Source organism: Peromyscus maniculatus, chromosome 1 (genome assembly GCF_049852395.1).
Source record: "Peromyscus maniculatus bairdii isolate BWxNUB_F1_BW_parent chromosome 1, HU_Pman_BW_mat_3.1, whole genome shotgun sequence".
NCBI classification, from domain to species: domain Eukaryota; kingdom Metazoa; phylum Chordata; class Mammalia; order Rodentia; family Cricetidae; genus Peromyscus; species Peromyscus maniculatus.
The window spans coordinates 31,470,828-31,498,768 of record NC_134852.1 but is presented as its reverse complement, the minus strand read 5'-3'; the positions used below and the strand labels follow the sequence as shown (position 1 = coordinate 31,498,768).

General features: G+C 40.2%; 1 protein-coding gene across 15 annotated transcripts in view; it reads right to left on the bottom strand.

The window, feature by feature from the left end:
- LOC143273511 (cell adhesion molecule CEACAM5-like) overlaps positions 1–16,798 on the bottom strand; it is a 386,206-nt gene extending 369,408 nt beyond the window's left edge. For 13 of the 15 annotated variants that reach the window (XM_076573549.1, XM_076573535.1, XM_076573531.1 and 10 more), the window contains exons 1-3: positions 16,518–16,798; positions 15,359–15,706; positions 10,364–10,639 (exon numbers count right to left, since the gene is read on the bottom strand). In XM_076573549.1, the coding sequence (XP_076429664.1) occupies positions 10,364–10,639; positions 15,359–15,706; positions 16,518–16,581 (688 nt within the window). In that variant the 5' untranslated portion in view covers positions 16,582–16,798. Of the gene's footprint in view, positions 1–10,363; positions 10,640–15,358; positions 15,707–16,372; positions 16,461–16,517 lie in introns of those variants that run through there. The other 2 variants (XM_076573574.1, XM_076573544.1) reach the window with 2 other exon arrangements.
- Between the last annotated feature and the right edge of the window lie 11,143 nt (positions 16,799–27,941).

Here is a 27,941-nt window from a genome sequence, read left to right as displayed (position 1 = left end):
TGGGATCTGTGGGTGGTATGTAGAGTGAGTAGAAAAATTGTTAATAAAAAATGAAAAAAAACTTATGAGTCTATAGAGTGGCAGATAGGTCTATACTTCACTTTCTCATGTATGTCTAACAATTATAAATTCTCTCTCTATGGAAGCTTACCCATGAAGCCTACATCCTTACGATTTATGGGTATGAATTAAAGAAATAATACACCATTTATTTCACTGCTTTTCTATTTTAGGAAGGCCTAGAGCTCATAATTGGACAAACACCTTACATATACTTCAAGAGCTCTTAACAATTGGTGCTTAACTTTTCATATCTCTCACTACAGGCATCCCTTATTATCCACAGGCCAAGCCAAAAAGTTAAACCTAAGCAGCCAGAACCTTCTCACTTGTATTTGTAAAGGTCCTGATGTTTTCATAATGTCAAATAAAAAGAATATGCTTACATGTTTTCACAGAATGCTGACCCATCTTTATGAATACTGGATTGCCTGGTCACACCATATACTAGGCCACTGCAGGACAAAGGTGCACTAAAGCTGCCAGTCTGAATACAGGCTGCTATTTACCTCTAGATATTTAATATTGAGCTGTGACTTTATAAACAAATTGGTACAATTCCAGATCTTTTTGATGAACTCTGTTCATCAATGATATCAAAACTTATAAAAATATGATTAGGAATAAACCTGTCCTACATGAATTTTTACTAATTTTGACCAAAGATAATAGGACTTGAGATATATTATGAATGAAACATTTCAGATTTCATTCTCTGACTATCCTGCTGTTTTGCTGAGACTCCAAATATTCATAATTTTGTTCTGACAAAATTCACCACTGTTATCATATAGCTAATATGCCTAAAGATTTTGTCTTTTAAGAAGGTTCTTAATAAGCTTCAGGAAATTTAAATATTCACCAGTGTTCACAAGCCAAGAAGGACCAGGAGGAATGCAACCTCACTATAGTGTATGTCTTCCACTTGAAAATTTTCTTCTCTGGGAGGGTGGATCGTTCCCTCAGTCCCTGGCCTGATAGTCTCTTCTCTCATCTGCTAAAGCCATGCATTTACTACTCCATAGGTACACTTAAGAGAAAAGGTTTCCTCCTTAAAACTCTTCAAATTCATGTTCTAATACACATATTTGCTTCCAGCAGAAATTCTGATGATTTAAAGAGTTACACATTGTCATCCTCTGGACCACAGAAATGCTGTCTAGCTGCAGGTCTGCACCCCATCCTCCATCCTCCATCCCACATGGATGTGCTGTCCAGCTCAGCCCTGAATCATGCCTTCTAGCACATGAGACAGAAAATCCTGCTACCCATGTCTTACCCTGCAGAGCCTGAAACAGCCTGCTCTTCCTGGGTTTCCACTGCATTCCAGCCTTCAAGACCCTCAGCTTCAGACCCATATCAGCAGGAAGTAACCACGAATGATTTCTACAGCACCGTTGTGCCTTACCCCTCTTTCAGTGCTGAACTCCCCAGCCCAGGGGCTGGACTGACCTTAAAAATGCTATATTATTAATACTATAAATTCTGCCCATGATCCTGAAATGTATATCCTATCAGATTTTCTCCTCAAGTACTTCTGACACTGTTCTGTATATAAGTCTTGCTATGTATATCCTGACACAAATTATTACAGTCCTCCCATAGCTAAATGGGTCAATATTGCCTTGATTACAAATTTTAATTATTAGGTCAGTTTTAACTGCAGCCTTGGTCACACAGGTGCTCATGACTAACTCAAGTAACTCTTTATCTAACAATGCCTCTTTTAAATACAGTGTAACCAAATTAATACCACTAATCAGAGATTGATAGAGGTATGTTACAAACTAATCATTTCTTTTTGATAATCACAGTTATAGTATTTAGACATATTTGACCATATTATGTATACTAGCTAATGATCGATTTTTATGGTACTCCTCTGCTCCCTTTTTGGAACAGAGATATTCTGATCATATACAACTACACCTATTAGATGGCTACACTAATTCTTAGCTTGTCATCTACATAGATTATTGATTTTAAATATTAATCAACCATTACTTTTCATTGTTCAAGTCACCTCCAATTTAATTTTTTCATGTTTTTCTCTACCCTAGCAAGAATTAAACATTCTCCTTTTTTAAAAAATGAAAAAACTGAAACTGCTGCAAGCCATAGGAATATGTAATGGAATTTAGCTACTATCCCAAATGCTGCTACTTGGAAAGGTCAGGGACATTTTGGAAAGTCAAGCCATGGTTTAAGAAGTCTTGGTGAGATTTTAGCTTTGTATATATATTAGCTGGTTCCTACAATGACATTCTTGTATACTATGTGTGTGTCCAAGAACTCCTAACAATGTATTTATCTAAAATACCTATCAAGCATCCAAAGCCAAACAATCTCCTGAAGTAAGGTAATACCCTTATGGAAACAACACCTGTCTCCAGGTCAGAGGATACTTCTTGTGCAATTTAAGCTGAGACCCTCTTTTCTTTTATAATTATTATTATTAATATTTTTTCTATAATCAGCTTGATACAGTACAAATTCCTATCCTAATAGTGAAATGTTTCACTGATGCTTGCCCAGTGATTGTGTAAAACCAAAACTTATTATAAGCCACAGTCATCTTAGGGTCCCCCCTGATATGTAGACTCCCTGGATCTGTGGGTTGCAGTCTAGTTGTCCTTTGCTTTGTATCTAGTAGCCACATATAAGTGAGTACACACCATGTTTGTCCTTCTGGGTCTTGGATACCTCACTCAGGATGATATTTTCTAGTTCCATCCATTTGCCTGCAAATTTATGCTGTCACTGTTTTTCTCTCCTGAGTAGTATTCCATTGTGTATATTTACCATGTATTCTTAATCCATTCTTCAGTTGATGGGCACGTAGGTTGTTTCCAGGTTCTGGCTATTACAAATAATGCTGCTATGAACATAGGTGAGCATGCATCTATTTGTTATGATTGAGCATTCCTTGGGTATATGCCCAAGAGTGGAATAGGGGTTCTTGAGGTGGATCAATTCCCAATTTTCTGAGACACCGCCATATTGATTTCCACACTGGTTTTACAAGTTTGCACTCCCACCAACAGTGAATGTGTGTTCTCTTTGCTCTGCATCCTCTCCAACATAGACTGTTATTAGTGCTTTTAATCAGAGCCATTCTGACAGGTGTAATGTGATATCTCAGATTTGTTTTGATTTGCATTTCTCTGGTGACTAAGGATGTTGAGCATTTCCTTAAATGTCTTTCAGCCATTTGAGATTCTTCTTTTGAGTATTCTCTGTTTAGCTCTTTAGCCCATTTCTTAATTGGATTGTTCAGTATTTTGATGTCTAGTTTCTTGAGTTCCTTATATACTTTGGAGATCAGTCCTCTGTCAGATGTGGGGTTGATGAAGGTCTTTTACCATTCTGTATGCTGTCTTTTTGTCTTATTGACCATTTCCTTTGTTCTACAAAAGCTTCTCAGTTTCAGGAGGTCCCATTTATTAATTGTTTCTCTCAGTGTCTTTGCTACTGGTGTTATATTTAGGAATTGGTCTCCTGGGCCAATGCGAGACTCTCCTTTCTTATACAACCTTACTAAAATTATAGACTCCTAACTTCTTACTTAACCACTTCCAGCAAAGTAGACTGAGCACATAAATCCCATTTTCTTGATAGATTAACCAATCATTAGCTCTCAGTTGACCTCCTCTTGTACCACTCCCTTTTGGGTTGGAAAACAAAGCCTGACAGGCACTGCGTGAGAAAAATTTTAACTGACCATTATGACTCAGTAGGAATTCAAACCTGATGACCTTGCTCTGCCAGAGGATTGCTATAGCTTGGGACTTGGAGAAACTGAGAGATATAAGGAGGAGATAACTTAAGGAAACGATGAAAGATGAGGAAAAGCCAGATAGGGAAGTACTATATGGGTAAGGACAAGATGAGAAGGCTCTGATGAGGCAGAATTAAGATGAGAGAATTAAGATAGAACTTAGATGGGACAGTAGATAAATATAGAGAAAAATCAGGCAAGAAAGGAGCCAGGCAGGAGAACAGAACTGCAGCTCTGTAGACAGGATTTTATTCCAGAGGAATAAAGTTAACAGACAAAGAAAGAGCTTGGTTTCTTTCAGATTCATTTTCCAAAATAATTGTCACTGTTCATAGCTTCTCTTCTGGGCCTCTTGGAAGAATACTATTAAGGTGGATCCTTCATAATATTCAAGAATAACTTTCTCTATTTTATAGGACCACAGTGGCTTATAGTTAGATTTCAACAACAAAAATTACAGAAAGACTACAGTCTAATGGAAACTGAATAATGCTCAAGCAAATTACCAATGGGTCAAGGAGGAAATAAAGAAAGAATTAAAGACTTCCTAGAATTCAATGAAAAGTAAATATACAACATACCTAAACTTATGGGAAACTATGAAAGCAGTGCTAAGAAGTTCATAGCACTGAATGCCCACAAAACAAAGTTGGAGAAATCTCACACTAGGGATTTAACAGCACACCTGAAAGCTCTGGAACAAAAAAGTAGCAAACTCACCCAGGAGGAATAGATGCCAGCAAATAATCAAATTGAGGGCTGAAATCAATAAAATGAAAACATGTAGAACAATACAAAGAATCAATGAAACAAAGAGTTGGTTCTTTGAGAAAATCAACAAGTTAGACAAGCCCTTGTCCAAACAAACCAAAATGTAAAGAAAGAACATCCTAATAAAGAAAATCAGAAATGAAAAGAGATACATAATAACAAACAAGAAGGAAATCCAGAGAATCATTAGGTCATACTTCAAAAACCTGTACTCCACAAAATTGGAAAATCTAAAAGAAATGAACAATTTTCTGTATAAGTACCATATACTAAAATTAAATCAAGACCAGATAAACAATTTAAATAGACCTATACCCTTAAGGAAATAGAAACAGTCATTAAAATCTCCCAACCAAAGAGCCCAGGCCCAGATGGTTTCAGCACAGAATTCTACCAGTTTTTCAAAGAAGTGCTAATACCAATACTCTTCAAATTGCTCCACACAGTAGAAACACAAAGAACATTGCCAAACTCTTTTTATGAGGCTACAGTTACCCTGATAAACAAACCGCATAAAGATGCACCAAAGAAAGAGAATCCTAGACAAATCTCCATCATGAACATTGATGCAAGAATACTCAATAAAACACGGTGTTTCTAGGTTAGTTCTCCCTCTTTCTTCCAATCCTGGAATTTCATCAGTTTCATCCAGGCAATCACATGAAGTGGTGGGAATGTGAGATAGGGCAATTGCAAATTTGTGTGTTGAATATCCAGTGTTTCCATAGCTACATCTTTCTCAGGGTCTCAGTTGTGGCAGCCATGAATAAGTGGTCTCTTGTGGCTGTGATCTAAGTGATAGAAGGCCCAGGCTATTGACTCTCAATAGAGCAGCTCCTCTGCAGAGACCATGGTTTCTGCAATGGGGTAGGAAAGCAAGAAAGACCCTGTAAGACCCCATTCCCCTCTGTTTGGTGACTGTGGATAAATCAGCCTCGAACTTGCAGAAAATCTGTTGGAACTGCTCTGCAATCCAAGTCATGCTTCCTTCTCTGCCTGTACAGATATCATATATGAATGTGTCCTGAGGGTTATTTCAGGCTCACCTTTACAAGTATATCCCTCCACCAATACCTCACTTGTCTCAGCTCATCATGGTTATATCTGTGAGGATGAAAACTAGTAAATTACCAGGTTTAGAAATTTTGCATCAGACCCACCCTCTTTTTTATCACCCATTTTTATTTGGTAGCCATGCTGGAGTGTCTTCACACTTTGGATAACTGTGTCTCCCAACACCCCTTATATATCAATGTTGTGCTCACATTTTACTTCTTGTTGTAAACATTTAGGGCTCAAATCTTACCAGTCTGCTCAAGAGTGATTATTAAGCTTATGCAGGGACGCTTGGCTCAGTCTGGGAGGAGGGTACTGGACCTGCCTGGACTGAGTCTATCAGGTTGATCTCAGTCCTCGGGGGAGGCTTTGCCCTGGAGGAGGTGGAAATGGGGGGCTGGCTGGGGGGAAGGGGAGGGGGTGCGAGGGGGAGAACAGGGGAACCCGTGGCTAATATGTAGAATTGAATGGTATTGTAAAATAAAATAAAAGGAAAAAAATAAAATAAAATTTTTGTAAAAAGGGAATTATGAACCATTAAAAAAGAGTGATTATTAATGCTGATGTTGACCAAGGTGGTATGGTATTTATGATGTGACTGGCGCTGTATTTATATCTGGTTTCATCTATATGATGAGTCTGTCACATAGAAAATATTTTCATTCAGATGATAAAACTGGAGCTTAAAGTGGTTTTCAAAAATTACTTAAATCTGTTTGGATAATCAGAGATAGACCAGACTACCTGGCTTCAAGGCTAACCCTAGTGGTAGGAATAACTGCAGCAACATTTTTTTTCTTTCTCTGTGTGGTATTTTGCCAAAGAAAGGTTACTTGATTATTATATGAAGTCTTGAAAAACTACTATGAAGCAGGTGAAATGTGATATAACCTAGCATCCTAGCATCAGAGGCTGAGGCAGGAGGATTGTGAATTTGAGGCAAGTCTGGGTTTTATAATGAGAACCTTGCCCCCATAAAGTTCCCCCATGCTAGTGAAAGGAGAAAAATAAAGATGAGGATGAAGATGAACAAAACAGAGACTAGAGTAACTGCAAAGAAAGCTGATGCACCAAAAGTTGGTTCTTCAAATTAGATTAACAGCATTAGCAACCTTTTCCCAGATTAACTTTGAAAAAATAAGATGGATATTCATACAATTTGAGACCTCACCATCCATTCTCTAGAATACGAAAAATTTCAATAGCACTAAATATTTATATGCTAACTGTTGGGTGGCCTAGATGGAATGGACAAATTCCTACAAACCTGGATTCATAGAGGTGGAATCATGAAAGAAATAAAATCAAATAGCTGTGTAACCAAAAAGATTGAATCAACAAAAAATTGACAAAATTTCACAGACTTCGATAATAAAAACACTGAAACATGATGGAAGTCCAGCTTAGTGTAACAAAGGCCATACATGGAAACCCACAGCCAACATCATATTCAGTGGGGAGACTGACAGCTTTCTCTTTAAGATCTAGAAGAACACAGGTTGCTGCTATGACCACTTCTGTTTAAGAGACTCTTAGGAGTGTGACACAGAGCCAAGAGGCTAGACAATGAAATGAAGGTACCCAATTATGAGGTGCTAAATATATCTCTAGATGACAGGAACTTGTTCATAGAAAATCCTTATCATACTACAGAAAGTTCTCAGAACTAAATGAGCAAAACTAGTAAATTGGTTGGGTAATGAAATGAACATGCCCAAGTGAGCTGTATTTATATACTACTATATATACAGTAGTAGTACACTACTACTGACCATGAGCAATTTGATTTTTGTTTTTCCTGGCAGTAGTGGAGCTTGAACCTACGGCCTCATGCATGCCCGGCAAGTGTTCAGCCCCTGAGCAATAAATAGTCCCAGCCATAACAGTGAACAATTGGAAAGGAAATGAAGAAAGTATTTATTTGTGAAAGCACCAAAAAGAATAAAATACTTACAATTAAATTCACCAAGGAGATAAAAGACTTGCACTCAGAAAACTACCAAATAAGAGATGATGAAAGAAGACAAGAAATGATAGCCATTGGGGTTGATGGGTTGGAAGACTTAATCTCATTACTACTGTTGTTCTGCAGTACTAGGATTGAACCCAGGTTTTTGTGCATGGTAAGCAATGCACTACCACTGAGCTATACTCTAAGCTCTGTGTTCTAATTTTTATTTAGAAACATGATATCTCTAAATTAATCAGGCTGGCCTTGAATTGGTTGTGGTAGACACTCTTAGAACTTTGTATTCCCACCCCAGCTTCTTTCAGGCATAAGCCAGCTACCTGAAAGACTTTTTTTTAATAGATGACAATATCAGTTCTATGCACATCAGATCAAAACACCAGTGGCATTTTGCACACAAATAGAAACATCCATTCTATCTGTCCTGGAACTAACAATATAGATCAGACTGGCCTCAAACTCCCAGAGATCCACCTGTCTCTGCTCCCAAGAGCTGGGGTTAGAGGCAAGCACCACCATACCTGGCCTTAAAAGTATCTTGAAAAAAAACAAGAATAAAATTGCAGGTCATCCCACATGATTTCACAATTTTAGTACAAAGCTGCAACAATTAAAATAGTCTACTACTGACATAAAGGCAGAAATACACATCAGTAATATAGAATTGGAAAGCCCAGAACTGCTCATGCATACTGGCCATGATTAAATTAAAGATTAGTTGACATGATCAATATGTGTATTTATGGGGCACACTTTTGTGTATATATTATAATGTGTGTCTTATCTGAGCAGTTGACATATCCAGAATTTCATCTGTCACATTTTATGTTTTTTAAAAACATTCATTTCTGCTGGCACTTTTGAATTAATTGGTGTGAAACAGAGTTGTTCTATTGAGTTACAGAAATTGGAAGACATTCTTGCTGTCCATCTGACTCTCTGTGACCAGATGAGTTCTGATCAGTCTGCTAAGATTGTTTAATGATGGATGAATAATCAGTTAAACAAGGGATGTTGGGAAGATGTGATATCCAGGTAAAAGAATGAAGTTAAGCCTTCACCTAACAACATACAAATCAACTCTACCTGGATCAAAGACCTAAAATGGATCAGAGCTGAAAGTCACCAGACTTTTATGAGATAGGATGAAAGCATCTTGAAATTGGATTTCAAATGATGTCTCTGTTATGATGCCAGATGCATCATATGGACCTTTTGGTGCTTATATGTCTCTGCAGAACAAGCATGTTTGGTAACTGAGGAGGACAGAAGAGGGTGTTGAATTCCTTGGAACTTCGGTTACAGACAGTAATAAATTGCAATGTTGTTGCTGGGTATTGAATTCCTGTCTTTGGAAGAACTGCCAGGGCTCTTAACTATTGAGGTATCTTTCCAGTGATATAAACCACACACACACACACACACACACACACACACAAACACACAAACACACAAACACACAAACACAAACACATACACATACTATTGCACATCACAAAAAAAACAGTTATCAGAAAAAAAGAGTCTTGTAGAAGGAGGTCATGCTGTCAATGTTAGCATGAGGATAAGAAACTCAGAATATGGGGCACCAAAGTGGCTCTGTTGGGAAGAGTGCCTGCTGTACTTGCTCCCAGTACCTACCCCAACTGCCAAACAGAAATAAATGCACTAACCAATGTGGACCACTGAAATGGCTTAGCAGATAAAGGGCTGGTTCACCCACCTGAGTTCAATACCCTTTCCCTGGAGAACTGGCTCCCACAAATTGTTCACTGACCTCCACTCATGAGTGTGGGATACACACACAAAATGAACAAATACATAAATGTAGTAAGAAACTCAATGCAGGTCCTTTCTATCTATGGATTTTATATTTATGGATCAAAACCTTGGAAACAAACTACTTGGAAAAGTATGCATACAATGAAAAAAAATGTATTGTTTCCTCCTATCATGGTCCTGTACTGAACACGGTAAGACTAGTGTCTATGCAGTATTCATATTAGATATTGGAAATAGTCTAAAGAAGTTTGGAATGTGTGTGGGGTCTGTGTGTAGAGAAACATGAATATTTTACGACATTCTGAGGGTTGACTGTGTGTCTGACTCAGACACTAAACTCTTAATCACTTTGCATTTCTATTTGCTATATTAACATCTATTGTTGTTATTATTGTCCAGGTCTCACAATGTAATCTGGGCTGTTCTTGTGCTTCTTTTTTATAGAGATATTTTCTATTTATTTTACATACCAACCACAAATTCCCCTGTCCTGCCTCCTCCAAAGTGCTTCCCTCCAATCCACCCCTGATTCCCACCTCCTCCAAGGCAAGGTCTTGCATGAGGAGACAGCAGAGCCTGGTCCATTCAGTTAAGTGGCCTTGTACTTCTATGCCTCCCACTTCATGCTCTCTCTCTTTTGAGACAGAGTCTCACTATGTATTTTGGGCTAACCTGAAACTGGCTACAAAGACCAGGGTGGTTGGGAACTCTTAGAGATCCAACTGACTCTGCCTCTGTTGTGCTGGGGTTAAAGGCATGCAGCACTCTGCTCACCTTGCTTGGTGTTGTATCATGAGATTAACATGCATCCATCACCAAGCTGGCTGTATTTGTAACTTGAACCATGTTTTTCCCCCTGTGACTTTTACCCATTCTCCACTTTGTTGATAAAGAAACTGCCCCCGTCCCCAACACTATGGAGTTAGTGGGCAACAGAGGACACTCACCTATTACATCCACCTGGGTGAGGGGACTCCGGTCACTACCGAGTAAATTGGATACCAAACATTGATAGTACCCAGAATCCTCTCTCCTGGCAGGGACTATTTGGAGGATGCTGTTGTACTCAGTCAGAGTTATCCTATTCGTGATCCTCACAATCTCGCCATTGTAGAGCCATGTAATGGAGTTATCAATGTCGATTGACGGGCACTTCAGAAACATAGAGACTCGGTCATTATCTATGGTTTGGTTGATTTGGATGAAGGGTGGAGTCACTGCATCTGTGGATAAACAAGGGATGGGGCCAGCTGAGAGTATGTCACATTCAGAAATCTCAGACAGCTTCCAGGGTCCTTAGAATGAAATGGCCCTCTGCAAGATCACATGTTTGGGTTGAAAATATGTTCTGCAAGAAGAGAGCTGAAACTTACTTCATCAAGATCAGTCACAGTGACCCTGACTCAGGGTATTTGTGTGGATTCCACGCTAGGAGCCTCTTCAACCCACATGTCCAGAAATCTCATGGTGGGGGGGAATGTATTTCCCAATGATATTTGTGGGGATTCTTGCTCACAGTTTCTGTGAGTGTGAACAGTCAGGTCTCTCTTTTATGAAATGGCCTTCTGTTTCTTTTTTATTAAATAATTTGTTATGGGGTTAAGATGGCCCAGCTAATCTTAAAGGTGTTAAAGGTTAGATGTCAGGACTGGGAGAAATGCCTAACTGAAGAAATTCTGTTTGTAGAAAAATTGTGTTTTCTCGGAGAAATGGACAAGATCTACATGAATAGCCTGGTCATGAGTGGGAACAATGAAGGGCGACAGTCGAGGGAAAGAGTGGGAGATCCTAGCTGGATCAAGAAAAGAGAGGGAGAACAAGGAATAGGAGACCATGGTAAATGAAGACCACATGGGAAGGTGAGAAGGGGAGGAAGCAGAGAGCTAGGGAGGCCCACGGAGATCCACAAAGATACCCCCTCAAAAGACTGCTGGCAATGGTCGCGAGACGGCAGGAACTGACCTACTCTGGTGATGGAATGGCCAGACACCCAAATAGTGATGCCATAAACCCCATCCAAGGACTGAGGAATCTGAAGGCAGACATCCACGGCTGGGCCCCTGGTGGAGCACTGGGAGTCTAATTAGTGAGTATGAAGAGGATTTATATGAGCGAGAATTGTTGAAGCCAAGGTTGGATAAAGCACCGGGATAAATAACCAAATGAATGGAAGCACAGGATCTATGAACCAAAGGCTGAGGGGCCCCCAACTGGATCAGGCCACCTGAACGGGTGAGACAGTCAGTTGGCTTGATCTGTTTGGGAGGCAGCTGTGCATTGGTGCCAGGTCCTGGGCTCGTTGCATGAGTTGGCTGTTTGAATCCTGGGACTTATGCAGGGACACTTGGCTCGGTCTGGGAGGGGGGAATGGACCTGCCTGGACTGAGTCTACCAGGTCAACCCCGGTCCTCGGGGGAGACCTTGATCTGGAGGAGGTGGGAATGGGGGGTGGGCTGGGGGGAGGGGTGGGCGAGAGGGGGAGAACAGGGGATTCTGTGGCTATTATGTTGAACTGAATGGTGTTGTAAAATAATAATAATAATAATAAAAAAACCCAAAAAAAAAATTGTGTTTTCTGCCCCATGGATATGAATTAAATACTACAGAGAAGAAGTGAATAATCACAGTGCTGACCACAGCCTGACACTCTAATGCTCACTAATGATATTTTTGAGACAGGGTCTCACTGTATAGTCCTAGCTCTAAGAACTTGCTATGTAGACCAGGATGGCCTCAAACTCATACTATCTACTGCCTCGCCCTACTCAGTGCTGGCATCAAAGGTGTGTGCCACCACATTCAGCTGACATTTGTATTTTGGACCTTGAGAAGAGTAAGGAAAAGAGCATCATCAACTGTCAGTAACATGGTTCACCCTGACTCAGAACAGGGCTCCCAGGCACCTTCTCAACCCACTCTCCCCATCCCATGGAATCAGAGCTGAGCCAGCCACGCCACCCATGAGACAAGAACAGACCTGGGAGCAGAGGTCTAATCTCCATGTGTGGGGGTTATTCTCCTTCAATTTGGAGAATAAGAATGTGAGCACAGTTCAAAGCCCTGGGTGTTCCTTATAAGTCATGGAGGTCATAAAATGAAAATGGAGGGGACAGGAAAGCTTGTGTTAGGCAAAGAAAGAAATCTTGACCTTGAAGCTCTCCTAACCCTGGAGAGTCCCTCCACTACCAAAGGCTTTCCAAGACTGGAAAAACCTCCTCCTCTCATTTCAAGCTCCATCCCTATCAGCGAGAAACCAGAGAACAAGGAGGCCATTAGACATAGGGGAGCAGGAGACTTGGGGGAAGACTGAGTTTTGCTTGTTCCCATAGACATGGGCTGGAAATTAAATGCTTCTGCACCTTCCCAGAAAACTGAAAGACTCTACTGCAAACTTGGTGCGGATATTCAGAAATCCACTTACTAAGAACTGTAATGTTCTTGACTGTGGTCTTACAGAGGACAGTGACAGTTATAGACAAGTCAGGTATAAGATCCACTCTTATTGGTATTGATGTAGGGAACATAGAGCTCTTGGGAGGATGACTGGAGCTCTCCATTGACAAACCAAGAGTACTGTGCAGGTGGGTTAGCATCTGTGTGGCAGGAGATGTGAGGTTTGCTCTTCAATGGAAATGAATATTTAAGGGGGATATGATCAGGACATGTGGACCATCTGAAGCAAACAGAATAAAGTCACATGTGATGTCAGAAGAGCGAAGGGAAAATCCTATTCTGTAGAAGGACATAGTATCCTTTTGAGCTGTGCTTTAACCTTAGTTGAGCAGGTCCTACCCTGAGCTAGGGTGTAGATTAGCAGAAGAGTACTCATTCAGCATGCACAAGCCCTGATCTATCTCAAGCACAACACACAAACTTCCCAAATGCACACTCTTGTGTACACTGAGCCTGAGCCTGACATGAACCCTGTCTCCATCACCTTGAGCCTCTCTAGGCAGAAGTCCCTGCAGCCCATTTAAGCTCAATGCTGGGCCTGTCTATATGTGCTTGGGCTGGGCCAGGATGCCCTGGTAGCCTAAGTATCTGTATGGTAGGTCTGTGTCATAAACGCAAGGGGACTGGGACTGAGGATGGTAGATCTAACCCTCTGTATTTAGGCAGTTGAGGCCAGGATGAAACAGAAAATAATTAAAGTAATGTTCAGAGGGACTTGCAGAGAGCCTCACTGGGTTCCAGGTTCACATTCATAGGGTCCTGTGTCAGTCCTCACAACACTGAGTAAAGTGAGAGTCCTATTGTCCTCAGTCAGCTTCAGCCTGTCCTCTTCTGAGAGGCTTTGGCCATTTATCCTCTGTATCGAGAATACAGGTTACTGTATTCTGAGGCTTAGGTTCACACATTAATGCTACTGAGTCCTCAGCATCCATGGGATTGGAATTGTTGGTTGTGATGCTGGGCTTCAGTGGCGGTGCTGTGCTGACCACAGAGAGATGATTGCCCTGTGTGGTACTTCTGATTCTTGCAAGGGCCTCTTATGACCAGAGACAGTCTCTTAACTTCCAGCCAACCTAGATCTTTAAAGAATCAGGCAGGAAGTGAATTACAGGCAGATGGAGTGGCTGAGTACTCAAAGGTAATTGGGCCTCCTGTGCTGTGTATGGGAGAAGAAAAGATTTTCTCATGAATGAACTGAACTGCAGTGTTTGGTGATGGTCAGACTCAAGACTTGGAATCAGAGACCTCATTTTATCTCCTGGTCCTCAGGGACCCATTGCCTGCCTTGAGACACAAGGTTTGAGTTTCCCCAGCTACAGGGACCTCCCCTGTTCAGTGTAAACCAGAGCCCTCCAAGCCTTTGCTGTTCAGGGCTGTCCTATGGATGGCTCATGATTATTCTTTTCCTTGAGCTTCCCTGAAAAACCTGACAGCCTGTCAGAGATCTCACACAGCTCGGGATCTGGTTGACATTTAGTTCCGGCTGGGCCACAGGTGGGCCATTCTTGTCATGTGTTTGATGTTGATTGACTTGAATCAGGGAGTCCTGATTCCACTAAATGGTCTAGAAGAGTGAAGGTACCTAGTACCATTTCCATGGTGGGGAGGCTGGAGATGTGACTGTGAACAGATAGCTTGTGCTATCTACAACCTGTGTAACCCTGACTCAGTGACTGTGTTTCCTGTCTCAGATTCCCTATAATAGGACACATGGTAAATGATCATTGCCATGCCTGCAAGTTAAACTTAAGTGTGAACAACAACCTTACCTTCTACCAAGCAGTGTCTATTAGTGTTTGCCTGCAGGAAATAATACCTAAGCGGAACCATGAGAGGCAAGCAGCTGCCATTTGTACACTTTTCCTTCTGTCTCTTTAGGGCTCTTGACCTTCCTGGGAGGTCTCAGAAGACCATCAGAAGAGCTGGCTGATTGCCTTTCCTGCCTCTCCACATATGCTGAGCACACTGAGTCTCAGAAGGAGATGCCCAGGTGACCTACCTCAGACATGGCTCTCAGAGGCTGACTGTCAGCAGGCTCCCAGTCTACAATCCATCATTGTCCCCTGTCAGCTCCAACAGGAGATCAAATTCCAACCCAGTCTACAAGCTTTTCAGAACTCCTGGTCCAGTCTGGCATGGAATTCATGAGCAAAGCTATTCTGGGGTCACATCTCTGTGAGACTCTCATGGTTTCCTCAGCCTGGCCCTGCCTGAGTTCTGTCTTCATCAAGACCATGATCATGATGAACATCTAAGACCCTGGGAAGAGTCTAACATGCCTGAGCTCAGTTACCTCAACCCCTCTTCTCTGAGGGTGGATTCAAGTGAGGTATCCTGACTTATTGCCATTTTCTCCATTGTGTGTCCTTTACTAAATGTTTGTATCACAATATGGGAACCAAAACACAGAGTCATCCAGGAGTGACAGCTCTATACCTGAAGTAGGATTAGTTCCACCCATGACCCAGAGGTTACAGAGAATTACTTACAGAATACTTTAATATCCAAAGAATAATAACGATTATCAAGTTTTAGATCCGTCAGTTTTGCTCTGTATCTTCCTCCTTCATCCTTACTGACATTCCTGAATAGCAGGGATCCATTGTTGTACATTGTTGTTTTATCTTTGTATTTATCATTATATACTGTTGAATTATTTCCTGGAGCATATGAGGCTATGAAAACGTCCTCCTTGTACCAGTAAAAGCAATTGAATTGTAACGGCAGATCATAGGCAACTAGAAGAAAGTTATTCCCTACAGCAACAACGGGTGGAAATGCTTTAGCAGATAAGTGTAGGGCAGCGGTAGGAGAATCCCAGTAGGTTAAAAGAGAGACTAAGATGGAAGAGAGAAAACATCAATCAATATTAGGACATTTGCTTTTGGTAGAAATTTGAAATGTGAGTGTTTAACTCTCAGCTTTGGTGTGTGTGTCCTGGTGAGGGGAGGTCAGCAACATCACCCCCATTCGTCAGTACCCCCTGAATCTTTCCACTGTATGAAACTGGCTTCATAGTGTCTACATAGCTCACCGCTCACTGCCCTCAGCTCAGATCCCTAATCACACTCAGAAACCATAGTGTAGGCATGTCTTGTCTGATCTCCTCCTCTAAAGACTCTGTGCCTTCATTTTCTGACCTTTCTCTGCTCTGTTTCCTCTGAAGTGCTTGTCAACCCCTGGGCCCCCCTTCTAGATTTCCTTGCTGCTCTATCTTCCTGCCAAATAGTAGCAGGGCTTTCTGAGGAGGACTAGTTTGATTTTGGTTTAAACCTCTCTACCTTGAACAGGCTCAGATACCAGTGAGCAAATGAGTGTCCCAGAGCCTGGGGTTTATTTGCAGGTTTCTCAGGGTCCTACATAATGATGTTGTTTACTCGCCCACTTTGAGTTTTACTTGGAGAGTCACCCTGATGGAGTTGTCAACTTGAGTCTTCAGGATACAGTGGCCAGTGCTGATAAATCTACAATGGGGAGCAAATGAGTTTTTCTTCCCCACTTACCGATTCCCATCCACTGTGAGCTTCCTGAAGGTCTCAGGCTTCAAGCAGAGCCTGATGTCATTTCTCAGGCTCTTTCCCTCTCCCAGAAGCCCCCATCCAGTCTATGAAATGTCCAACTCTCTACTCCCGAGGAAAGTCTCCTCACCTGTGAGCAGGAGTCCTCTCCAGGAGACCTGTCCTTTGTGGAGAGGGGCTGAGGTAAGCTCCATAGTTTCTACTGTAGGCTAGGCTCTTCCTCTGGAGAGGAGGTTTGTCTCTCAGGCTGCTAGCAGCCAAGCTGGGCTCCTCTGGTGTCTGCTCTGCTTTTATTCCCAGACCTCAGCCTCCTCCCAGAGGAGGGCACGTCCTGTAGTCAGATGGGCTGGGGGTGGAGTCTGTGTGTGTTCATTGCTCTGTTCTTATGTGAGTGCTGCCTCCCATCCTTCTATTCCTTTGTTGTTCAATGTTCTAGAACATACTTTGAGCCGAAAGGCTGAGAAGTGTCCTGTGTCCCGAGCGAACAGCTCACCCAGGGCCTTGTCCCTGAACTTCCTATAGCCAAGAGTGTTTTTCCTTGAGACCCCAAAACCTAGCAGAGCCCAGTCTGCCCTGTGATCTCAATGCTCAGGGAAGGTGGGATTTATACCCAGCAGGGAGTGGCAGTCTACTCTAGGGGCAGGAAAAGGTCCAGCTGAGTGATGCCTGTGGAGGGCCCAGACCTGTCATCACTAGTGTCACCAGTCAGGTGTCTGATGAAGGAATACATGTTATCTCAGGGGTTCATATTCTGCTCTGCAGGAGGAGGTGACCTGTGTGTCCTAGGAAGAGAACCCTGTGCTCCGGCTTCTTATGGAGGGCACCAGGGAGACTCCTCCACCCCCAACTTCCTTTGCTGGCTGAATGTGATTCAGGTCTTCCCATGCCCTCCTCACCTTTCTAGGATGCCTTTGCTCTCCTTGGTGATTGCCCTGTGATGGAGGAGATCCCTGTTTTTCCTCATGGATGATGAGAGGATGGAGGGGACTACATAGGGTCTCCTTGAAGAGTGGGGGTCTCAGTGACAAAGGAAATGATTAAGTGAGGGAGCTCCAGGTCTGTTGGAACTGGGATGGAGACAAGGCTGCAAGATAGGTTGTCACCTCAAAGAGTTTTCCCTGTTGAATATGTGGTTTATTGTCGCCCCCTGGTGTTCATGAGGAGACCTGCAGCTCATGTTTGGGCTAGTATGAGGATGGTAGCCAAGCTCCAAATGCTGGAATGAAGCTGAGCACCAAGTTTCCCAGGAAGGTCCCAGTGTGCAGCTGCCTTTGAGGATCTAGGTAGACTTTTGCTGGAGACTATAATAGCTGAGGTGAGACTCACTGCCAATTTTATCTGCAGTTCCATGAAGACTGATAATGTTGAGCCCCCTTCCCTATGTGTTTTATTAGATTTTTTGTATATGTTGTTCAGGGCAGGAATATCCAAGTCCTTTGTTAACTCTAAAATAGTTTTATTCCAACTTTAAATTGTAAAGCAAAGTACATTCATTCACTAATAATAACACATTCTAGACTTACAACCTAAAATGAAAACCAAACCAAACACTGCAAACTTTTCAGTGTTAGTAATTCCTAGTGTATTAGTCTTAGAGATTCAGGGGCAGTAAGTCAGTATTCTCTGGAATTTTCAAAAATTACACAATTATGAAGATTTAAGCATGCTTTTTAAGCCTTCAATCACTATTATTGTTATAGCTGGATTTCTTGTTTAAAAAATAATGCACCCTAAGTTGGTAGCACCTACAAGAACTGCATTGTACAGGGACATTTAAAAGATAGTAGATGTAACAGTCTTATTAAATAAGAAACACAGAGCCAAATGCAGAATTAAAAGCCCAAAAGGTCAGAGAAGTAGCTAAGAACTGAGACTAAAACCATCTTCTTACCCCTCACTGCCGCTGCTGTCCTTCTCCTGAGAAAGAGACCTACTTCCTGTGTATCTTTTTATTGACTTCTGTTCTGCCTTCTCATTGGTTGTAAACCCAACCACATGACCTCCTCGTCACTGCCTATCTATATAGACTTCCAGGTCTCTATAGTTGGTATTGAGATTAAAGGCATGTGTCTCCATGCTGGCTGTATCCTTGAACACACAGAGATCTGCCTGTCATGTGATCGGGATTAAGGGCATGTGCTACCACTGCCAGACTTCTGCTATGGCTTGCTATTAGCTCTGAACCCCAGGCACTTTTATTTATTAACATACAAATAAAATCACATTTCAGCACAAATAAAATATTACCATATTTCCCCTTTCTATTTTAATAAAAAAAGGAAAAATATTATAACTAATATAAGAAACACTATATACAAAAGTACAATAACTATATACAATATATACAAGCAATAAATACCTAAACAATGTCAAGCCCATTTCCATTTGACAAACTCAGAGAAAATAATTCCATTATCTCCTCTATCTTAGTAAGTCCAAAATGTACCTGATTCACTTTCTATCCTAACATATTACTAACAGAACTATATTATGTCTTTCAAATTTATACACTTACACCTCTTTAGTGCATTTCTTTTCTGAAATTCTTAACAAGGAAAACCATAACTATCTAAACTTTAACTAACTATAACTATCTAACCTTCAACTCCCTCAGAGACTCAAGAAGGAAATAATATTACCTAAAAAATTAAAAAACAGGAGGTGCACACAAGCGGCTTCCAAAAAAAATGTGAGTTGACAGAAATAGCCAGCTGCCTGGACAGTCACCAGAGGTTTCTCCGCAGTGTTAGAGCATCATCTTCAACCTACAGGCTTAGTGTATCTGACAGAATCATTTGTGAAATACGATGTACACAAGGCCAACAGTTCAACCTCACATTTGATGAGAACAGTCCATGTACCAGAAACACCTGAATTCCACTAGTGTCGTGTCATGATTCAGGATTTTCAATTCTGGAAATTTTTTATGTTTTTTTAGAATTCAGCTGTCCATTCTTCTTGTCTTGTTTGTGTGGCTTCATCTCAGTATCCCATTCTTCTCTGCATCCCTTTCTTCTCAGATTGTGGGTGGCTTCAACTATTTTATTAAATGCCAATCTACCATTGAAAGGTTAGACTCTTGTCAGCTTAGTTACTTTTTCAAGAATAACTGTTTCAGCAGTTGTTCCACTGCACATCAGAAGCCATCAGTCCACTGCAAGTTCAGCTGCCTTTTAAGAAAAGGGCACTATACCTTTTCAAGATTGCAAAGGCCACTTCAGGGATGGTGTCATATTGTCCTGGCCTCAGAAGATGCCTTTTGTTAAAGCAACAACCACACTTGTCTTGGCAATCGGTAGTCCTTTGTTTCATGTCCTGTCTGTCCATTTTGTCCTGTTTGTCAGCAGTCGATTCAAGGATACTTTGTTGTCCAGTGGCTACCTTTTGCCACAGTGAAAATTAACTCCATATGCAGTTTCTTCAATGCCCATATTTTCTTTGAAGTAGATTGGTACTGCCAGGAGCTGACATGTCTCATAGTCATAACAAAAAAAGAAAAAATTTTAAATGCAATATTCTATAGATCTCTGAAGGGTTTGAAGATGACCTGTCTATCTAAAATATATCTGCTCAATCTTGAAAACATACCTAATATAACTACAAGTTCTATTGTAATGTCTAACTACTAACTTTCATTACGTTATATCTTAATAGTTGGTAATAATAGCATTCAAGAATCAGCAAATTGCATTACATTGTTAAATGAATGGTATAAGTACAATATCTTGAACAAGATTAGAAATATACATATAGCATTTTCTATCAATCTCAATATATATAATTTGTATACAATATACAAAAGTCCAATCCAATGTAAAATATTTAAAACTAGTAATTGTCTTTTAAAAGTAGATTCAATAATCTATCTTTTTACCTATTTTGTATCTGTATCTTCTCTTTATTTTTCCAAGTAGATTCAATAATCTACCCTCTATTCTATCATTTCCATATATCCTTTTTTAACAAAAACTTTAAATCTAATCTCCTTTGCTTAGCCCTTTTCCTAACCATTAACAACAACTTGTAACCAACCCTCCTAAACAATGAAATTTATCCCAGACACAAAACCCATTAGAAGACCAAAAAAAACACCAGCCCCACAGCACCTCTTTGGGAATGTGGGTGTCGTATTCTTAAAATTGCTTCCTGTTGGATATGGGTGAAGGTATCTTTATTCTGAAAAGAAAAATTTTGGTTAATTGTATAATTCTAGGAAAGGTAGCTATATCCTTTGTTGTCCAGTCTGAGCATAATGCCAAAGTTCAGGGCTTATCTCAAGTCCTTGTTCAAGTAGTCTTTGAATCTGGAACATGTAGCAGGAGTCTTAAAAGTTCTTATTAATAAAATCAAACCTGAGCCAGGTATTGGGGTGAACTGGAAGATCGGAGAACCAGAACAAGCCACAGCTACCTCACCTCACCGGATCCTCAGCTGGTCTTGTTTCCTCAGACTGGAGGCCTCTGAGTCCTCATCCAGAATGGGTCTCAGCTAAAGTGCTGCTAGAAGCCTGAAAGCTTAACCAGGCCAAATGCTTAACCAGGCCAAATGCTTCTAGTTTCTGGTCCTCACGCCTTATCTACCTTTCTGCTTTCTACCACTACTCCCTGGGATTAAAGGCTCCCTTTCTGGGATTAAAGGCCTGTGTCACCATGCCTGGCCATTTCCACTGTGGCCTTGAACTCACAGAGATTCAGAGGGATTTCTACCTCTGGAGTGCTAGGATTAAAGGCATGAGGGCCAACATTTTCTAGCCTAAGTAACTAGTGGCTTTTTGTTCTCTGACCCCAGATAAATTTATTAGGGTACACAATATTTTGGGGGAAAAATACCACCACAGGATCATCTCAGCTAGCCATCTCAAAATGGTCCAAAGCTGATCTGTAGATGATGTTTGTCAGCTTAGTGGTGTTATTATTATCCACATGGAATTGTTGTTGTTGTGGGGCTCCAGGAACTTCTTCCTAGAGACTTCAAATTTGATGTTAGGCCTGGCCGTAATTTCCTGCAGAAAACTGATAGAGACTTGAACACAAAGACATGTATAGGCAGCTAATTGAAGCCTTTTTCTAGAATTAGTTAGTACTCTATATAACCATTAATAACTTAACAAAGTTTAAAATGTATATATATATATATATATATATTAATCTTGTAAATTTTGATATAAAATTCAAACTTTAAGAAAAGCTTAAAGAATCAGAATAGAATCAAAGAGTTGAGATTAGTAGTAATAGAATAGTCCCTTAATTAATTTGGTTTTTCTCCTGTCCCATATCAGAAGATGGCTCTTTCTTCTGGCATGATACAGGGAGTTTGCATTTTCCTTTTAACAACATGCTTGAGTTTAAAGAAGGAGAGAGCCATTTTCCAACTCCAAAACCAGCTTTAATTTTTAGTTGAATTGGGACTACAAGAAGACCAATAGTGTTAAATTACTTTTGAGAAGAACAGAAACAAACATTTAGGAAGACTTGTGAAATTTTATAGATGATATACCAATAAGGCCATTTTACTCTTTTTCTTGGGACAGATGATTTGTCCTTTTTCTTCAGTTGTCTCATTTGTTCAGTGTTCTTCAGATTTCTTAGCCTTCATTCTTCTAAAAGACAAAAACAAAAACCTTTCCCTAACACTAACTTTGGGGAGGCTCCCTTTTGGCAAGTTATATCTGATTAAATGAAAAGGCATGTAGTAATGGTATAAGTTAGTTTAAATTGGATGATCATGCTGGTTGATGAACTATCACCTCTTCTAATTAAGAGGCCTGTCTTGTTCAAATTGAACCTTTATCAATTTTGATGGTATCCACAGCTTATCGTCTCCTGTAGAAACAAAAGCAAAACCTCATCTCCAATGTAGCATATATCCTGGTTTCCATTCTGAGGTCAGCACATCCTTAAAGTATATAGGCTCATTTAATTCTGTAATTTTTTTCTATTATCCAATGTCTCTCTCTAGCAGTTGTTCCTTTCTCATTAGTATTGAGAAAATTCAAATTTAATAGAGCATTATGCGGTCTATTTCTGGGGGGTTTGTTACCTCTTTCTGTTTATTTAGCATATCCTTTAGAGTTCTGTTTGATCTTTCTATAACTGCTTGACTTGTAGGATTATGTGGTATATCTGTAATATGCTTTATATTGTAATAAGCATAAAAACTGTTTTATTTTAACAGAGACATATGCTGGAGCATTGTCTGTTTTAATTTGTGCAGGTATACCCATGATAGCCATAACTTCTAGCAAATGAGTGATTATAGAATTAGCTTTTTCAGAACGTAAATGGCATGGTGTACATATTCCAATTTTTCAAATTCTGCAAAGTGAAACACGTCCATCTGCAAGATTTCATTCCTCTGAGTACCCTTTGGTTTACATCCTGCTGATAATGGCATCTGATTGTAAAAGGAACAAATAGCACATTTCCTTACAATTTCCTTGGCTTGTTGCCAGGTTATGAAAATATCCTTTTTTAACCTTTACTATTGACATGATTTTTTTTATGAAATTCTGAGGTCTCCAGCACATTTCCTATCAATAATTTATCAGTCTCATCATTACCTTGTGCTAGAGGGCCTGGCAGAACCTTATGGGTTGGGATATGAGTTATATATAAAGGATGACTCCTTTTCCTGATTATATCTTGTAACTGAAAAATAGTGAAGTGAATTCTGACTCATCAGGGAGTAATTCTGCAGTCTCAATATGTAATACCAAGCTTTCAGCATACTGATGGTCAGTAACTATGTTGAGAGGTTCTGAAAAATCCATTAATACCAACAGAATAGCATACAATTCTGATTTTGAACTGAATTATAAGGACTTTGAACCACTTTACTTAAATTTTCTGATTTGTAACCTGCCTTGCCTTATTTGATTGCATCTGTGTAAAATGTATGAACTCCAGATATGGGTGTTTCCTACAATTTGAGGCAAAATCCAATCAGCTCTCTTTATAAGATCAATTCTATCACTTTTGGGATATTTGCTGTTAATTTCTCCCAGAAAATTACTGCAAGCTCTTTGCCAAGGTTCACATTCTGCCCATAATTTTTCAATGTCCTCTTTAGCTAAAGGAACAACAATTTCTCCTGGGTCTATTCCAGCTAATTGACGAAGTCTCAATTTTCCTTTCAAAATCAAGTCAGAGATTTTTTTTTCCACATAAGTTTTTAATTTTTTATTCGGTTTATTTGGTAAAAAAAAATCCATTTACATATAATATCTTCTCTCTGCATTAAAATTCCTGTAGGAGAATGTCTAGAGGGTAAAATAACCAAAATGCAATCCAGCTTTGGATCAATATGATCCACGTGCCCTTCATGTACTTTCTTTTCTACCAAGGCCATTTCTTTCTCAACTTTAGGTGATAATTCTCTTGGACTATTTAAGTCCTTGTCACCTTCTCAGGTTTTGAACAAATTATTCAGTCCATTGTTTTTTATCCCAACAATAGTTTGTAGATGAGAAATGTCTCCAAATAATCTTTGAAAGTCATTAAAAGTCTGTAATCACACCTAATTTGCACGTTTTGGAGTCTAATTTTTTGTAGCCCTATTTTATATCCTAAATAATTAATAGAATCTCCTCTTTGTATCTTTTCAGGAGCAATTTGTAATACCCAGCAAGGCAAAATTTTCTTTACTTCTTCAAACATTATTTCTAAATTATCTGCATTTGAGTCAGCTGGTAAAATATCATCCATATAATGATAATTTATCGATTTAGGAAATTTTTACATATCACTTCCAATGGCTGTTGTATAAAATATTGGCACAGGGTTGGGCTATTCAACATTCTCTGTGGGACCCTCCATTGATATCTCTTAACTGGTTGGGAATTATTATAAGTAGGCACCATGAAGGCAAATCTTTCTGTCTTTTTCTTGTAAGGGTATTGAAAAGAAACAGTCTTTTAAATCAATAACTATAAGAAGCCATCCTTTAGGTAACAAAGTAGGCAAAGGAATTCCGGACTGTAGAGAGGCCATTGACTGAATTACTTTGTTAATTGCTCTAAGGTCGGTTACCATTCTCCATTTACCAGATTTCTTTTTAATAACAAATATAGGAGAATTCCAAGGGCTAGTTGATTCTTTAATATGCTGAGCATTTAACTGCTCTTCTGCCAGCTCTTCTAAAGCCTGGAGTTTCTCTTTTGTTAAAGACCATTGCTGAATCCATACAGGCTTGTGTGTTAACCATTTTAAAGGTAGAGCTGTTGGTGTCTTTGGAAGACCATCAGTTGTTATTCCCTGTTCTTGTACAATCTGGATGGCTGGTGACCACTCATGAGAATAATACCTTCTCATATTTCTCTCAGAAAAAAATGTGCTAGTTTATAATTTGTTTCTGGGGTTGGAGGGATGTTAATCTGAGTATTCCGTTGTTGTAACAGGTCTCGAAACCACAGGTTCATAGCTATGTTAGCCACATATGGTTTTAATTTTCCTCTCTGTCCTTCAGGACTTATATATTCGAGCCATCTTGCACTCTGTTTCACTTGAGATAATGTTTCAACTCCTAACAGCTGAACATTTACCTCCTAAAGATGCCAAGTTGGATGCCAAAATTCTGGTGCAATTATGGTCACATCAGCACCTGTGTCTACCAGACCAGACAACAAAACACCATTTATTTTTATTGTTAATTTTGGTCTTCGTTCATTCATAGAAGTTTGCCAAAAAAATGTCTTTATCATTTCTCCTGACTTTTCTGTTCTCTCTGTCTCAGCTGTTTCATCACCCTGAGCAACCTGGTTTATTGCAATAGGCATTTGGTTATTTAATTGCTCTGAGTATGGGTTTCCTCTACAGTGTCAGGAAAGGTCTGAGCTGGATTTGCTGTGGGGGGCCTGCCAGAGGCCCCTCTGGGAATTTTCCAAAGAACAAGGCAAAGTATTACCTTGTCTGTTTCTTGTTGATCTACATTCCTTAGTCCAGTGTTTTCCCTTACCATGACTTCTACATACTCCAGAAGGAAGGGGCATTCTGTTACCATTGTCCAGTGAAGAAACATTGTTTCTAGGAATGCCCTGTTTACAGTCCCTTTTCAAATGTCCTTGCTTTCCACATCCAAAACATCTGACATTCCTCACACCTCTTGAAATTGCTTCTCCTATCCACATATCATGGTCATGAGCCTCAACATTAAACATGTCTCTAGTCCAATCTTCCAAGGGTACAGATCTTGCCTTTACTGGCCTGATTATTCTCTTGCATACTGCATTTGTGTTCTCAAAAGTCAAAGATTCAAGTATTATCTGGCTAGCTTCTGAATTTGGGACCATTCTCTTTACTGCTGAAGTTGGTCTTTGTATGAAATCCATGAAGGATTCTTTTGGGCCCTGTATAACCTTTGTAAATGACTCAGTTTTCTTTCCTGCTTCCTCAATTCTGTCCCATACATTCAAGGCTGCCATTCAACATAAAATTAGGTTTTGGTTATCATACAAACATTGTCTTTGTATTGCAGCATATTAGCCTTCTCCAACAAGCTGATCCTGGGAGATTTGTACACCTCTAGCCATCCACTGACTTTCTATGTTTTTAGTTTCATCTTTGAACCACAGATGCCACTGCAACTAGGCCCCGGGTTCCAGGACAGCATTTACCAGCTCTTGCCAGTCCTGTGACATAATCTTATTATAAGTTGACTAGGAGTTTAACATTTGCTTTATAAATGGGGAATGTATGCCATAAGATACTATTGCCTCCTTAAACCTTCATAAATCTAACATTTCAATGGGAGTCCAAATATTTTGTGCATTCACTTGACCAGGTAGCTGCTGTATGGTCACCAGATAAATTAAGGGTCATTGTGTGAAAACAGGCTTTCTTTGTGTAACCTTATAATCCAATCCTGAAGTAATTTCACTATTAATTTCTTCTGTCTGAATCTGAATTTCTCTATAATTCATTTTAACAGGTTTTTCTAAAGCTTCTATCCTGACACTAAAATTGACTATCTTTTTAAATAGTAAAATAAGGATAAGGAAAGTAATAATGTGCATGATTGATGTAATGTACATCCCATCAACATTAATCTTCTCATAATGGTTCCTTTTTCAGGTGGCCTAAAATGTTATCAAACAAAGTCCAATTTTCTTCTAATGTACACATAATACCCATTTTTTAAAAAATGTGGAAAAATAATTTTTCTTTTTTTTTTAAGTAGTTCTTCCCTTTAAAATATCTGCTACCTTAACTGACTTACCAAGTCTGTGTAGAACAGTAGAAACCTGAGGGAATTTCAAAACAGGTACCTAGCATCTCAGATGGGAATCCTGAGAGAGAGAGAGAGAGAGAGAGAGAGAGAGAGAGAGAGAGAGAGAGAGAGAGAAGAAGAAGAAGAAGAAGAAGAAGAAGAGGAGGAGGAGGAGGAGGAGGAGGAGGAGGAGGGAGGGAGGGAGGAAAGGAAGGGAGGGAGGAAGGAAGGAAGGAAGGAAGGAAGGAAGGAAGGAAGGAAGGAAGGAAGGAAGGAAGCAAGGAAGCAAGGAAGGAAGCAAGGAAGGAAGCAAGGAAGGAAGCAAGGAAGCAGAGTAGCCACATTTTCTGGCTAAAAACTGAATTCCAGCCACAAGTTCCCACTTGAGCTGAGTCAAGCCTAGGCTCCAGCTTCCTTAAGCTCCGACCATGTGAGTGGGCATTTCAGCCAAAAGCAGCTCTATCTGAAGTTACAGTCGAGTGCAGCCGGACCAGTAGCTCCAGCAGGGCCTGAGTTGTTTGGAGAACCAGCTTTTTTTTTAAGCCTGAGCAGCTTGAGTTGGCAATCTGGCTCCAAGTAGCTCCAGCTGTGGGTAACTGCTTATAGGTACAGTTGGTTGGGCCTGGGGCCTAGGCAGAGCTGGGCTGAGGTTGAGGTGGGGAGCCCGGCCAGGCTGCCAAGCCAAGCCGAGCAGTTTTTAATGAATTCTTGCCATGTTGGGCATCAAATGTAGATGTAACAGTCTTATTAAATAAGAAACACAGAGCCAAATGCAGAGTAAAAAGCCCAAGAGGTCAGAGAAGTAGCTAAGAACTGAGACTAAAACCACCTTCTTACCCCTCACTGCCACTGCTGCCCTTCCCCTGAGAAAGAGGCCTACTTCCTTGTGTCTTTTTATTGACTTCTGTTCTGCCTTCTCATTGATCGTAAACCCAACCACATGACCTCCTCCTCACTGCCTGTCTATACAGACCTCCAGGTCTCTATGGTTGATATTGAGATTAAAGACCTGTGTCTCCATGCTCACTGTATCCTTGAACACACAGAGATCTGCCTGTCATGTGATCGGGATTAAGGACATGTGCTACCACTGCCAGACTTCTGCTAAATGGCTTGCTATTAGCTCTGACACCCAGGCAACTTTATTTATTAACAAATAAAATCACATTTCAACACAAATAAAATATAACCATAAAAGATGAAAAACATAATTTCATATTTGGGCTCCCAGTAAGGTGGCAGCACAGAGTTACATGTGGATGTTGCTTTTTAAGGATATGTTTTACACCAAAATTGTGTTCCATGTAGAGAGAGTGAGCAGTCAGAGGACCTACACAATGTAGGTGAACTC